Source organism: Neoarius graeffei, chromosome 27 (assembly GCF_027579695.1).
Source record: "Neoarius graeffei isolate fNeoGra1 chromosome 27, fNeoGra1.pri, whole genome shotgun sequence".
NCBI lineage: Eukaryota > Metazoa > Chordata > Actinopteri > Siluriformes > Ariidae > Neoarius > Neoarius graeffei.
The window spans coordinates 55,815,665-55,830,679 of NC_083595.1; the positions used below are offsets into that span (position 1 = coordinate 55,815,665).

Below are 15,015 nucleotides of genomic sequence, written 5' to 3' on the forward strand. Positions count from 1 at the left end.
CTCAACACATCATCCAGCACTGGATGTCTGATCCACCAACATTTTGCGAGTTTATTGATGCCATCAAGAAAATGAAGCAAAAGAAGTCCCCTAGACCCAACAATATTCCCTTGGAACTTATTCAATCTGGAGGCCTTCCACTGAAAACGAGAATCTTCAACCTTATTCTCAAGATATGGGGACAGCAAATAATACCAGAAGACCTGAAGAATGCTATCATTGTTACCATCTTCAAGGAAGGAGATCGCGGAGTGTGCGGAAACTATCACGGAATATCCCTGTTTTCTATGACAGGCAAGATCTTTGCCAGAATATTACTTAACCGTCTCCTAGTTGTCTCTGAAGATATTTTACCTGAATCTCAATGTGGATTTAGAGCATCCAGAGGAACTATCGACATGATACTCTGTGCAAGACAGTTACAGGAAAAGCGTAGAGAACAACAAAAACCTCTGCTATTTGTTTTTTACGATCTTGAAAAAGCATTTGATACTGTACCAAGAACTGCTATGTGGTTGGTCATTAAACGTTTTGGCTGCCCTGATCACTTTGTAGCACTTATTCGACAACTGCATGATGGGATGATTGGACAGGTATGCCATCAAAATGCCAACTCTGAAGAGTTTCCGATTACCAACGGACTCAAACAGGGGTGTGTACTTGCTCCAACACTTTTTTCCATGTACCTCGATGCAATGCTTTACGAAATCCCACCAGACAATCCGGGAGTGGAGATTAGACACCGTTTTGATGGAGGACTCTTCAACCTTTCAAGACTCCGCTTGCAAAAATTGGCCAAAGTCAACAAGATTACAGAACTTCAGTATGCTAATGACAGTGCTTCACTGGCCCATACACCAGAGGAATTACAAGAATCCATTAACTTTCGTTTAATAGATGTGTTACGTTCATTCTGTCTTCTTATTAAATCAAATCATTAGTTTTCTTTTTTCAGACATGTAAAAGTTTTTTCCTTTCCAGGTAAAGGAAAAAACTTTTACATGTCTGAAAAAAGAAAACTAATGATAAGAATCTATTAATACCTCATCTCATCTCATTCATCTCATTATCTCTAGCCGCTTTATCCTTCTACAGGGTCGCAGGCAAGCTGGAGCCTATCCCAGCTGACTACGGGCGAAAGGCGGGGTACACCCTGGACAAGTCGCCAGGTCATCACAGGGCTGACACATAGACACAGACAACCATTCACACTCACATTCACACCTACGCTCAATTTAGAGTCACCAGTTAACCTAACCTGCATGTCTTTGGACTGTGGGGGAAACCGGAGCACCCGGAGGAAACCCACGCGGACACGGGGAGAACATGCAAACTCCGCACAGAAAGGCCCTCGCCGGCCACGGGGCTCGAACCCAGGACCTTCTTGCTGTGAGGCGACAGCGCTAACCACTACACCACCGTGCCGCCCCCTATTAATACCTTTAAATATTTATATGATCGTTTTGGACTGTCCATCAATGCCCAGAAGACAAAGGTTTTAATTCAACCTGCACCTGGATCGACTATTCCAGAATTTGATGTGTATGTGTCTGACACACCACCTGAACAAGTGGACCATTTCTCATACCTGGGAAGCATGCTGTCAAATCAGTCCAGTTCCGAGCGAGATGTTGAGAACAGGATCCGTGCTGCCCATGTAGCCTTTGGCAGACTATCTAAGCGCGTTTTCTAGAACAGAGATCTAAAGCAACAAACTAAGCTCATGCTGTATCAAGCTGTTATTGTCTCAACATTACTCTACGGTTGGGAAACATTGACTCTGTACCTCTGAGATATGAAGAAGCTCGAACAATTCCATCAACGGAAGTTGAGATTAATTTTGAACGTTAAATGGGAGGACTACATGTATGTTACCAACCTTGCATTACTAGACAAAGCACAAATGACTAGCATTGAAGCAATGATAGTCAAACATAGACTCAGATGGACAGGTCACGTACTCCGCATGAGTGAATCCAGGTTACCCTGACAAGTTTTATTTAGTGAGATCAGCTCTGGGTAAAGACCTCGTGGTCGCCCCTTACGAAGATATAAAGACCAGCTCACACAAACATTGAAGAAGGCAAACATGGATCCGAAGTCCTTGGAAGACCTTGCTCAAGATCGCGAAACCTGGCGGCAGACAACTGCAACTGCTGCCGAGCTGTTTGAAGCTGACCGACGCCACAATATAGAAGAGAAACATAAGAGAAGAAAGATGAGACAGACTCTACCACGTTCACCACCAGAGATCTAGTGCAGACTGTGTGGGAGAATGTTTCATGTGAAAATTGGACTTGTTAGTCACCAGAGACATCGTCATAAGTTATCTGAAGGAATGTGAATCTCGGAAATGAGGAATAGCCGATATAATTTATCAACAATAATTTATATAAAATATGACATGAAATATGTGTTAAGATTTGTATTAAAAATAAGTTTTAAAAAAATCTCAGGTTTTAAGCTGGCTGCTGCTCGTATCTTCGATAAAAAAAAAAAAAGTTCCTCAGGGTTCTCTGAGGTTCCATAGGTTCTTAATAATTAATGAATATTTTTAAAAAGTTGTTTTGGAAATTCTCGGCAGTACGAGTTCCTCTTTGGATAGTAATTATAACGTGAATAAAAATGTTTCTTTGACTTTTCTGTGTGTGTGTGTGTGTGTGTGTGTGTGTGTGTGTGTTGGAGGTGGGGCAGTTGGGGGTCTCCTGGGCTGGGGAATGACGAGAGGCCAGTTTAAACCGGTTCCTCAAATCCTCATGGAGCTGCCCCCTCCACAGCAGAGGAAGCTTTACGGGGACGTGATGGCAGTTTTGGGTTCATTGGACTGGACCGACGCCGTGCAGCTCATCGCCCTTGTGATGGGGAACGCCAGCATGCAGGAGCGCGTCATAACCACCATCCTCACCTTCGTCACCAAGGAGCTGCACGCTGAGATCCAATATGGAGACTGAGACCACGAGCTGCACACTACACCATCAGCCTTCACTGGGTTCACCTCTGCGCACTTAATTTAATTAAATTTTATTTAGCTGCTTGAAGAATTTTAGAAACTGAAGAAAAGAATGCGTGTCATTTCACACATTTAGTTTAAAATGTCAAATTTAGTGAAAAGTTTAACTCTTGGTGTGAAAGTGTGAGAAGAAACAAAGTAACTAAATTAGGTTTACAGAAATAAAGTTTAATAAGTGCTTTTTTTAGTTTAGACTAATCTCTTGGTTACGTTACTAATTATTGGAGTTATATAGCATTTAATTTTTTAGTTTATATTTTTGTTATTTTAAACATGTCTGGAATGTAAAAATTGACAGGTTTAGGATCAAATGTAATGAGCTCTGTGCCTTATGATGTATTATTATTATTATTATTATTCCAGTGGAATTTAGTGTGAAGTTTAGAATTTAAATCTGAAGCTCAGCAGTGAGTGTTTTGCTGCTGAAAGGTTCCAGCTGAAGCAGAATAAATGTGAAACTGCAGCACAGAGAGCTGAGGAGGGTCGAGTGAGCAAAAACTACTCAAGGAAAATTATTACTCAATAATAATAATAATAATAATTACTCAAGTAGAAGTAACAGTTCTTATCAAAATAATGAATAAAAATGATCTAATAAAATGAGAACTGGAGTAAAAGTAACTCAATGATGATTTATTGCATCTATAATTTATTACATTCAGAATCAGTTCTGACTGAAAAACAGTTAAAGTGCAAATGAAATTTAATGAACAGCACGTTAACTGCACATTCAGTTTAGTTACAAAGTTAATAAATTGGCTGTGAACTCAGATCTCACTGTTTTCATTCATTGTAAACATCAGGGCCGTATTCACAAAGAATCTTAAGGCTCAAAGTAGCTCCTAACAGGCGAATTTAGGAGAAACTCCTGAAAATAATGGGCGTGTCAGTTGTAACTTTAGGACTCCTAATTTTTAAAAATAAGAGTTATTCACAAAACATTTTAGGCCTAAAAGTAGCACTTAAGTCTGGGAGAGCTTAGAAGTAGCCCAGAGGACTCCTAACTCACTAAGACCTATTCACAAAAAGCCCTAAAATGGCTGCTGTCATTCCACGACGCAATGTTTTAGAGACGTTAGATGATAGAGAATTATTAAAAAGATACCGAATGGATCATGAAGGGATAGAAGTTGTAGTTGAGTTGGTGAGGGATGCGATAACGTCCCCAACCAACCGAAACAACCCGATAACGCCAGAGTTGAAGTGTTTGTCAACACTCCGGTATTTGGCTACGGGGAAAATGCAGCTCTGCAACACGGACAATTTAGGACCATCACAGCCATCAGTAAGCCGTTCCATCAATCAAACCATCAACGCGCTCTGTAGACCCCATATAATCCGTCAGTTTATCCGGTTCCCTTTAGACCAGTGTTTCGCAAAGTGTGGTCCGCGAGGTGATCTACAAATGTCGTCGGCATTTTCAAGATAAGCGCTTTGTAACATTATTAGAAAGTTAAATTTATCCGATCTTGTTTTTAACGGCAATCAAACGGGCCTGTAATTTCATCATCATTATTATTATTTAAAAAGCGTTCTGCATCTGAATTTGCACCACATAAAACTTGTAGTGTGCACATGCTCTTATTCCGCCTCCCGTCAACAGTCACCTCACAAATCTCTGCCTCACAGGCAGGCAGACCTGAAAACAAGCAAACGAAAATTCTGAACATATAATAGGCTAATCCTAACTAGCTCGTGTTCGTGGCGATGGAGAAGTGGCTGACAGGTTCAGTTAAGAGGAAGAAACCTGACACTACCGACACGAGCATCAATAAGGAGAAAATGCAAAGAAAAGAAGATTCAGTTAGCACTGAGTCCCCAAAACAGGAAGAACAAGAAAAACAAGCTCGGCAGACTAAACCAACGGCAAAGGTGAAAAGAAAATACCACAATGAACATCTAAAGTTGGGATTTTTCTGGACTGGGGATTCTGAAGATCCCAATCCCCACTGTGTCCTGTGCTATGAGATTTTAGCCAACGAGGCAATGAAGCCAGCAAAAAAGAGAAAAGAGTCAGTTTTGAGCAGAAGACAAGTACCGTAAGTGTAATCTGTTAAATCTAAAATTTGTTTTGTTCATTTCAGTTCATTCACGTTCCTCCTAATTTTGAACAATTTTAAACTATTGATATGAAATGTTCTGATTAACTGTTTGCTGAATTTTAAACCTCCATACTTTTGCCTTTAAAAACCACGCCGGATATGGAATGGATAGGCCTTTAATGTGTTTAGTTAACCATAATTTTTTCAATTAAAAGCACCTAATAGTACACATCTCTGTATGGTCTGTGTGTGTGTTGTGTGGGGCGGGTGTTGACAGGTGGTCCCTGAAATTTTTTTTGGGGACAAAGTGGTCCTTGGTCTGAAAAAGTTTGAGAAACACTGCTTTAGACCATCGCCATCAACGAAGGATCAAAGGCAACTTTATGGAGATCGCAGGTATGCCCGGTGTGATCGGTGCCATTGATGGGACGCATATAAGAATAATTGTGCCCTCTCAGGATGAATACGTGTTTGTCAATCGCAAAAAATTCCATTCAATAAACACATGAATTGTCTTTGACTCACATTACACCATACTGGGCATTGTTGCGAAATGGCCCGGATCAACACACGATTCAAGAATATTGATGGAGAGTGGTTTGAGGCAGCTTTTTGAGGGGCCCCACGTACCAGCTGGATGTCATTTGCTGGGGGACAGTGGATATCCATACAAAAGGCGGCTACTGACTCCTTACCTCGATCCACAGCCGGGACCACAGTTAAGTTATAACAGGTAAGGTTGTCATGACTGTTCAGTATTAAGGCTATTTACAATTTATACAATTCCATATCATGACTTAAAGACTGGGGCGGCACGGTGGTGTAGTGGTTAGCGCTGTCACCTCACAGCAAGAAGGTCCGGGTTCGAGCCCCGTGGCCGGCGAGGGCCTTTCTGTGTGGAGTTTGCATGTTCTCCCCGTGTCCGCGTGGGTTTCCTCCGGGTGCTCCGGTTTCCCCCACAGTCCAAAGACATGCAGGTTAGGTTAACTGGTGACTCTAAATTGAGCGTAGGTGTGAATGTGAGTGTGAATGGTTGTCTGTGTCTATGTGTCAGCCCTGTGATGACCTGGCGACTTGTCCAGGGTGAACCCCGCCTTTCACCCGTAGTCAGCTGGGATAGGATCCAGCTCGCCTGCGACCCTGTAGAACAGGATAAAGCGGCTACAGATAATGAGATGAGATGAGAGACTTAAAGACTGCACACATATTTAACAATGTTTACTGTTTTCTTGGTGTATGTTAGAGCACACAAAAGGACACGCAGTGCTGTGGAGAGAGGAATAGGCCAAATGAAACGCAGACTGCACTACACAGTGAAATAAGACTCAGCCCAGAGAGAGCCAGCAGAGTTATCACTGTGTGCGGTATTCTTCACAACCTCTGCCGGCAAAGGAAGATCCCACAGCCGGAGGATAGTGATGATGACAATGATGACAACAGTGATGATGATGGCAATGAAAATGTGATAAACTTGGATGAAGTGGAACAAAGTGGACTGGCATACAGGGATCACTTTGTGAATACACACTGGTAAGAAAAAAATAAAACAGCAAAACATTTCATCCTGGGTCATTTATTGAGTGTCATTTTTCATTTTGTCTATTAGCAACGTGTAATATTCGCTCTTTAATTTCAAGAGCCTCGCTTTTTCCTTCAAAACCTTCCTTTGCCTTCTAAGCACGCGTATTTCCATCTTCATTTTTTTTCCATCAGGGGTGAGGAACTGGCACCTGCAGCAGGAAGGGGAGGGGTGGCAGGAGGAGACAGAGGCCCACTGGAGGGAGACGCTGCAGCTGGAAGAGGAAGAGTGCGTGGAGGAGATGGAAGAGGACATGGGAGACGAGGAAGAGGAGGATCTTCTGGGTGTTGATCCTCCTGTGCCCTAGGGAGGAGATATTGTTATTCGGATAACTTTGTGAGCATGTTTTTGGGAGCTGGGTGTTGTTTACTCTTTCATGAAATATCACTATGCATACATTTCAGTGTCTGATTATTGCACAATGCTTACGCCTCGATCTGTAACAATAACTGCATTGCTGGGTCAGCAGCACCCTCAGTCCCAGTGATGCTTGTATCTGACCGCAGCACGCTGTACGCCACTGATGTAACTGGGGACAGAGGCTTTGGTGCTGAGCCTTCTCCTAAAATATGCATAGAATATTTCAATGACATGCAAAGCGGGCTACCTCACATAAACATCTTCATATCACTATAGCACTTTGGATAAAAGAGTCTACCAAGAACATAAATATTATGTTGCATTTAGCTTTTGTAAATTGCATGGTAGGCTAAATAAGCAATGTTAATTCCTCCCTGTTTTACTGATGGCTCGTTTGCAGGCTGCAGTCTCAGTCCTCGAATGAGATTGCAGTGAATACCATCTCTTTCCACAGTCATCTGCTGTGCAGGAGACTCCGGGGAACGCAGCATTCATACTGAACGAGACACTTTCCCATGCAGCCCTCTTAGTTTTGCTTGTTACCCCGGAGCCACATTTTCCTTTTATTATTGTTTTGCGTTCAAGCAGCAACTGGGCGAGGAGCAGCAACTGGGCGAGGAGCAGCAACTGGGCGAGGAGCACCAACTGGGCTTTTGTTTCCGTCTAGGCGTTTCATCCATTATGGAAAACAAATTTGGGTTACGTGCGTGCTGACATTTAAAGTATGCAACATATTGTCCTAAATTGGATAATTGTCCTATTGAATAAGTGGCCTACGTGAACAACTAACAAGGCAAAAGGCACTTTTACTCCCTTGACAATTTACACACCGCAATCTTCTTATTTTTATTTGTCAAAAGCATCATTTTTGGGTTTGCACTTAATTCTCTTCATACATGTATTTCTCTATCCATTATCTTTTCACAGGCTTTCATCCAGCTTTGAAGACTGTTTCCTTATTTTCACTTGATGCATTACGTATGACTTTCCAGTGACCCGCCCTGTCACTCAACAACCAATCACCGTTGTCATTGCGTCTCAGCTCGTGCATGTGAATTGACGTCATCCATAGCAACAAAGAGTTACTCTTAGTTTAAGAGTTCACAGTTTTCTTAACTAAAAGTAGGTCTCAGTGGCTCTGCGAATTACTTTTAAGAAACAACTCCTACATAAAAACTTTCAGTGCGATTTCGGAGTACTCCTAACGTTCAGATGAAACTCTTTGTGAACCCGCGCGGCCCCAGGTTTCCAACACACACAAAGAATGGCAACTTTGCTTTCAGTCTGTTCTGGAGCTACTTTATTTTGCAAACCACTGCCCTTTAGCGCTCCTACAACAATAATAATAATAATACCACTGCTTGTTTTTATAATGATATTTATTCGTACTTGAATTATAAAATTAATATTAAATGATAAATAGTCATATAATCCACAGACATTTTTAAACAGTGTCACACCTCGCGCAACCACTAGAGGGCGACTCGGCACAGAGCAGTGACGTCACTGAGCGCGACTCCCTCCTGTGCTCTCTCCACCGTGTCGCACAAAATAACAATTCTCCCTTATAATGCTCATTAAATACATAAATAAAGAGAACATGATGTGACAGAGTTATTCATTTGATGAAAATGATTGTTGTTTCTGATAAAATCATGATTTACAAAAGTGCAGAACATTTCTGTTGGACCTCAGCATCAGAATTCAGACACAAACTGTTCACTGTCACGAAGACTGAGATTACAATAATATTAAAGAAGTTATGAACATGTTTCTGTTTTTATATCGTGTAGTTGTTCACATTAGTGTTGAATCCCACATTGTCCCGAGCTCCTGTGGAACCGGTTCCTCTCACTGGAACATGGAAAGGTGTGGATGAAGAGGAAGAGATGACGTGAGGGAAATAGTGTTTGGAGAAACTGATGATGATTATGAGTGTGTGTTCGTCCTCTTATTTAGTAGAGAACTATCACTGTTCACAGTGTCTTCTTCACCCTGTTTGAAGGTGTCGATGTTCTGTAGAAGTCCACACTACAGTTGTGGAGGTTTGAGGTGTTGGGGGTTAAAGTAGCAGTACAGAGCCTTGGATTCTCTGTAAGCATTGAAACGTGCAGTATGTGTGTCGTTCTCGTCCTGGTCCTCGTCACTGGACTCCTCGTATTCAGGCATCTCCTTGATCGAGTCCTTCTTCCGGAACGATCCGTTGCTAATGTTCCGTTCACACAGAGATTCAGTACACAGGCAACACACCCGGACTGGTTTGGATGAGATGTGTGTGAGGACGGCGCGACTCTTGGAGCAGGAGTTACACACCACGAAGCCGCAGTGTCTGCAGTGGTGTCTACGCTGGGTGACGTTGAAGGGTTCTGTGCAGCGCATGCACACAGTCGAGGCGGTGTCAGGGACCCAGATGGCAGCGAACGGCTTCATCGCGGTGGGCAAACCGAGCAGCTTCAGGCGTTCCACCCTGCAGCACTCGATGTGCTCCATCCACGCCTGCTTCTCCTTCAGCGACGCCGCAGAGATGTGGAAGGACTTGCGTGGTGTCCGGAGGAGCCACTGGTTCCTCATTCCCACTCCGTCCTCCAGGTTCTCCTGCTCCAGTTCCTCCAGACGCAGGATCTTCTGGTGGCTGTTCCAGCGGCCTGGGACCACGATGCTGCCGTACACCAGGATGTCATTAAACAGGAAGAAGGCTTTGGGCTGCGGTTTGCGTCTGCACAGCTTCAGCAGGCGACCTTCTCCGATCAGGACACGACCTGGCACGAGGAGAGGCTTCCCGCCTGACCTGAAGGAGTTCTCCACGGCAATGATACGCTCACGGTTGTCCTCCATCATCTCCGTCTGCAGGAAAATAAAACAATCAGATTACAGATTAACTTGAGTGATCAGTGAGTGTTAGAGCGCAGCATGAAACGTCGAGAAGATGACTGTAAATCTTTATTTTCACACTCTGTCCATTAAAAACTCAAAGCAAGGTCAAAGTCAGTCATCACACTGCCAAGGTCACATCACAGACTAAAAAGTCCAAATCACTCGAGCTAAAAACTGAAAACTGGGGAATCGAGATCAAAGTGCAGAACCAGATTAAAACTGAAATCATAAACACTACGATTTATGCTTTAGAGGAACGGCACGAGGTTCTGAGAAAGTGAATGAAAGTCATTTAAAGATTAAAGATTTAAAAATATTAAAGGTTAAAGAAGAACACAAACATTATTCACGTTTAACAGATGCTTATGATGAATTATTTACCTGATTGTTGAAGAGTTTTCTCAGTGATCAGTCTGTGTTTAAGGTTTCCTCTGGTTTCAGGTCTCCAGGCAGATAGATCATGTGTGTGAAATGTGTGTGATGAGGAAGTTGTCTCAGTTCTTTATATGTGAGGTAAACTCGTTTTTCCGGCTCATGGGGATTTCTGCTTCTTCTCAGAACCTCAGAAAAATGAGATCAGTGTCTGAAGAGAAAAGCAGAAAACCACACTGTACACACACACACACACACACACACACACACACACACACACACACACACAGCAAAACACAAACCACAGCACTGACCTTCTGCGTACTTACTGATATTTAGATGGAGATCTGTAAGCAGTAAAACACTGCGGCTCACATGATGTTTGTGAAACACTCAAGTAAATCTGTAATCGGAGTTTGTTTGATTTTCCTGGAGACAGTGGTGAAGGTGGACAATCTGAAGTTCATGACAGAGAATTCCTTCAGGTCGGGCGGGGCCGCCTTTCCTCACTCTGGATTACGTCCTGCGATTTAATCCCTGATTATTTATTTAAACTGGATTTAAACTTTTATGAGAATGAATTAATACATAAACTTTGATTGACAGCAAGTCAGGAAGAACACGACAAACACCAACCCTCTTTCAGAAAACCTACAGTTTGGCTTCACTGCTGACTGTTACACAGCACTGACACTGGAGACTCCTTCCAGAAACTACACACACACACACTTTTCTCCTGAAAGGAAACTTCACCACATCACTGATTATTTGATCCGTTGATGTGGTGCGTCTGGGACGCGTCCTGGTGGAGTGTGTTATGTTTGAGAGCTGTGTATTAGTATATGTAAATGTGTGTAACGCTGTGTTTCTGTGGTGTAAACTGTGTAATTGTCAAATGAAAGGAATCAGAAACTCAACAGGAACTCTACAGGAACTTCCACTGTGCAACACAAACAAATATCCATCCGAAGATAAAGGAGTGAGGAGAAGAGGAACGAGGGGAAAAGAGAGTGTTTAGAAATACAATATTTGTAAATACATCACAAAGCGGGGCGGCACGGTGGTGTCGTGGTTAGCGCTGTCACCTCACAGCAAGAAGGTCCGGGTTCGAGCCCCGTGGCCGGCGAGGGCCTTTCTGTGTGGAGTTTGCATGTTCTCCCCGTGTCCGCGTGGGTTTCCTCCGGGTGCTCCGGTTTCCCCCACAGTCCAAAGACATGCAGGTTAGGTTAACTGGTGACTCTAAATTGAGCGTAGGTGTGAATGTGAGTGTGAATGGTTGTCTGTGTCTATGTGTCAGCCCTGTGATGACCTGGCGACTTGTCCAGGGTGTACCCCGCCTTTCGCCCGTAGTCAGCTGGGATAGGCTCCAGCTCGCCTGCGACCCTGTAGAACAGGATAAAGCGGCTACAGATAATGAGATGAGATTGACATCACAAAGCTTGCAGACTATGAGAATGTCAGGGTCTGGGTCTGGGTCAGGGTCTGGGTTCTGTACATATGTGAAGTTAGTCTGTAAGTAAAGTGCAGATTCAAACTCAACTCTGGAATCAGTGCAGTCAGTGAGTGTGAACGAGACAAAAGGTGAATTAACTGAACTGAAGGAGACGCAGTAGTTCAGGACGTGGCGTGAGTAACGAAGGTGATCAGTATTTTATACATGCAGACACGCCGGAGTCCTGAGTCACAGTAAAGTGATAACAGCGTCCTGAGAAACACTGCAGCGTGACCACCGGGGACAGAACCATACTGAGACTGATCATGAGAGTCAGAGAGGTGAAAGACAGACAAGTGAACGAGTGGAAAGAGGAAGAGGAGAGGGAACAACTGATGATGCTGCAGTGAAGAAACTCTGGAGTTCAGTAAAGAGACATTTCGCGCTCATTTTCACAGAAATCAGTGATTTTTTTTTTTTAAATCAACAGAGTGAGATGCTGAAAACATTATTTTATCTACAACTTGCTCACAGGCTACACGTTTCACCACAGAGAGGAAGCACTGGTTGATTTTTTCAGATTTTACAATCCTTGTGGGGACTTTTGGTCCTCAGTAGTATATAAACACACACACACACCTTTTAGTTATGATGTCATAGTTAGTCTCACCAGAGTCCCTGCTTGCACTCAGTGCAAAATGTACACTGTAGTAAACCATTAGGTGACACTGGGCAAACCTAACCACCTCTCTCTCTCTCTCTCTCTCTCTCTCTCACACACACACACACACATTACATGTCACTACTGAGACCCCAGTGGCGCTGAACCTCTCCTGCTCCTCGGACCTGTCCGATCCATTCTGATGCCCTACTTCTAGCTGAGGTTCTCATCACATCGCTCCTGTGGAGGACGGCCCCATGTGGACAGTCTAAAGACACACTTAGAAGACACTCTGGACTCTTATAGTGTTGCTCCGATGGTTTTGGACTCCAATCCCCATGATAACTTTAAGACTGCAGTTGTCATGAACAGTTTTACACTCAAGTCTCCATCAATGAACAGTTTATAACTTCAACAAAACAGACTTCCTGTTAAACTATAATGCATTTCCTGGTTCCACAGTTATAGTAGTGAGTTATTTATAATCACGCTATCTGTTATCACCCAGATGAGGATGGGTTCCCTTTAGAGTCTGGTTCCTCTCAGGATTTCTTTTTCGTGTTGTCTGAGGGAGTTTTTCTGTCACCCCAGGCTTCATCATCAGGGATAAATTAGGGATAAAATTAGTTCATATTTAAAGCCTTTAATTTCCTGGAAAACTGCTTTGTGACAATGTCTGTTGTTAAAAGTGCGATAAAAAACTGACTTGACCTTGATGTTAATCAGATTCCTGAAAGTGATGGTACTCTGTACATTTCTTTTTCCGCAATGTTTGAATTCCTGGGGCTGTTAAACAGGATGTGTGTGTGTGTGTAAAACAAAAATCTCACTGGGTTTATCCAACTGCATGTCTTCATCAAGAGAAATGTGTTACAGCACCAGTCAAAAGTTTGTACACTCCTACTCTTCTCATCCACAGGTGTTTCTGTATTGTGACGATTCTCGACACTGGAGAACAAAACTGAAGACATCAGAACTATGAAATAACATCTGGAATACAGATGGAATTATGAGGTAAACAAAAAACAAAGAGTTAACCCCCCCAATCTCATCTCATCTCATTATCTGTAGCCGCTTTATCCTTCTACAGGGTCGCAGGCGAGCTGGATCCTATCCCAGCTGACTACGGGCGAAAGGCGGGGTTCACCCTGGACAAGTCGCCAGGTCATCACAGGGCTGACACATAGACACAGACAACCATTCACACTCACATTCACACCTACGCTCAATTTAGAGTCACCAGTTAACCTAACCTGCATGTCTTTGGACTGTGGGGGAAACCGGAGCACCCGGAGGAAACCCACGCAGACACGGGGAGAACATGCAAACTCCGCACAGAAAGGCCCTCGCCGGCCACGGGGCTTGAACCCAGACCTTCTTGCTGTGAGGCGACAGCGCTAACCACTACACCACCGTGCCGCCCTATTATTATTAAAGATGTTTACCAGTAAATATGTGAATGGTTAATGATCCTCTCTGATCCTAATGCTGCTCTCAGTAATAAAGTGATGACAGTTAGGTGAAGTGTGAGAATAAATCAGTTACAGAGTAAAAGATAAACTTTACACTGTCTGTGTGTGTAAAGAGTCACATTATTCAAATTTTATTTGTCACATCCAATAAAATTTGAATTTGAATAATGTGATCTTTTTTAAGTACGCAATGTAAAGTTTATTTTTACTCTATAAAGATATTATAACCTCTAATTCATGACCCCTCTGCATGTGTGAGAGAGAGAGAGAGAGAGAGAGAGAGAGAGAATGAGGTCAAACCTGTTAAACAGCACACATGAGCTCCAGAAAGAACGCTGAGCTCTGAAGCAGATGCAGATTGTTGTTGAGGGAAAACCCTGAGAGGGAAAGAAATCTGCAGCATTGAATGCAGTTTACTGATTGATGTAAATGTGTTTTCTTCAGTAAACCACCTCAGGACAGCAGTGACGATCAGATGTAGGACACGCTGTTATATTTAAAACACACACACACACACACGGCTCCATGCTGCTGTGTGACCTTCAAGCAGATACACAGAGCCATGGCCTCACTTTCATTTGTAAATGCCTTGAGACCTCAAGAATGGCACAGGAATAGTTTTAATCATTAACACATCTAATATAATGATTTATATCGGTCGCGGTCTGAGTGAATGACCTTGATGTCCGTAATGTCACAGCAGGAAGTCTATCGGTCTCATCGCCATTTCCACTATACTAAAACACAGGGCTGACTGCAACTCCGAGCCTCCATTTTGAGCTAATTTATCGCCATGCCATGTAGATGTGTTGCTGCACCCACCAGCAACATGACAGAAGGTGGATTTATGTTGCATTCATGGCCCAAGAATGTTCAAACTGCAAAGATTTGGACACGTTTTGTGAGAAGTTCACGGGCACATTGGGCGCCTATGAAGCGGTCTCTCCTCTGCTCTGCACATTTTACTGAAGACTCGTACGAGACCTCTGATCTGTTGAGGAGCGTTGGCTATAAGCCCGGACTGAAAGAGGGTGCAGTACTGACAATTAAAGAAAACTACAAGAAAAGGAAAGTATTTATTTTATTTGTTTTTTTTAAAAAGCAAAGTTCAGTTGCACCAGTCCTCCCAGAGTGAGATGAGGGTTGTTGCTAAAACCTGGCACAGAATGGGACGAGACATATCGCTCGGGCAGTGACCTCCCCGCAGTTGTTG

At 43.2% G+C, this 15,015-nt stretch overlaps 2 protein-coding genes across 2 annotated transcripts in view; one reads left to right on the forward strand and one right to left on the reverse strand.

Annotated features, from left to right (window-relative positions):
• Positions 1-3,631, forward strand: part of LOC132875118 (protein C19orf12 homolog) — a 20,986-nt gene extending 17,355 nt beyond the window's left edge. The window contains exon 3 of the mRNA XM_060911741.1: positions 2,686-3,631. Coding sequence (XP_060767724.1) covers positions 2,686-2,951 — 266 coding nt within the window. The 3' untranslated portion in view covers positions 2,952-3,631. The remainder of the gene's footprint in view (positions 1-2,685) is intronic.
• Positions 3,632-8,352: 4,721 nt separating this feature from the next.
• plekhf1 (pleckstrin homology domain containing, family F (with FYVE domain) member 1) lies at positions 8,353-10,442 on the reverse strand. Its single transcript, XM_060911905.1, has 2 exons — positions 10,247-10,442; positions 8,353-9,835 (listed from the first exon to the last, which is right to left on the reverse strand). The coding sequence occupies exon 2, from the start codon at positions 9,827-9,829 to the stop codon at positions 9,023-9,025; it is 807 nt and encodes a 268-aa protein (XP_060767888.1). The 5' UTR covers positions 9,830-9,835; positions 10,247-10,442; the 3' UTR covers positions 8,353-9,022.
• Positions 10,443-15,015: the final 4,573 nt, after the last annotated feature.

Excerpts from the sequence above, each read along its gene's own strand:
- plekhf1 (XM_060911905.1), bottom strand. The coding sequence starts at position 9,829 with ATGATGGAGGACAACCGTGAGCGTATCATTGCCGTGGAGAACTCCTTC.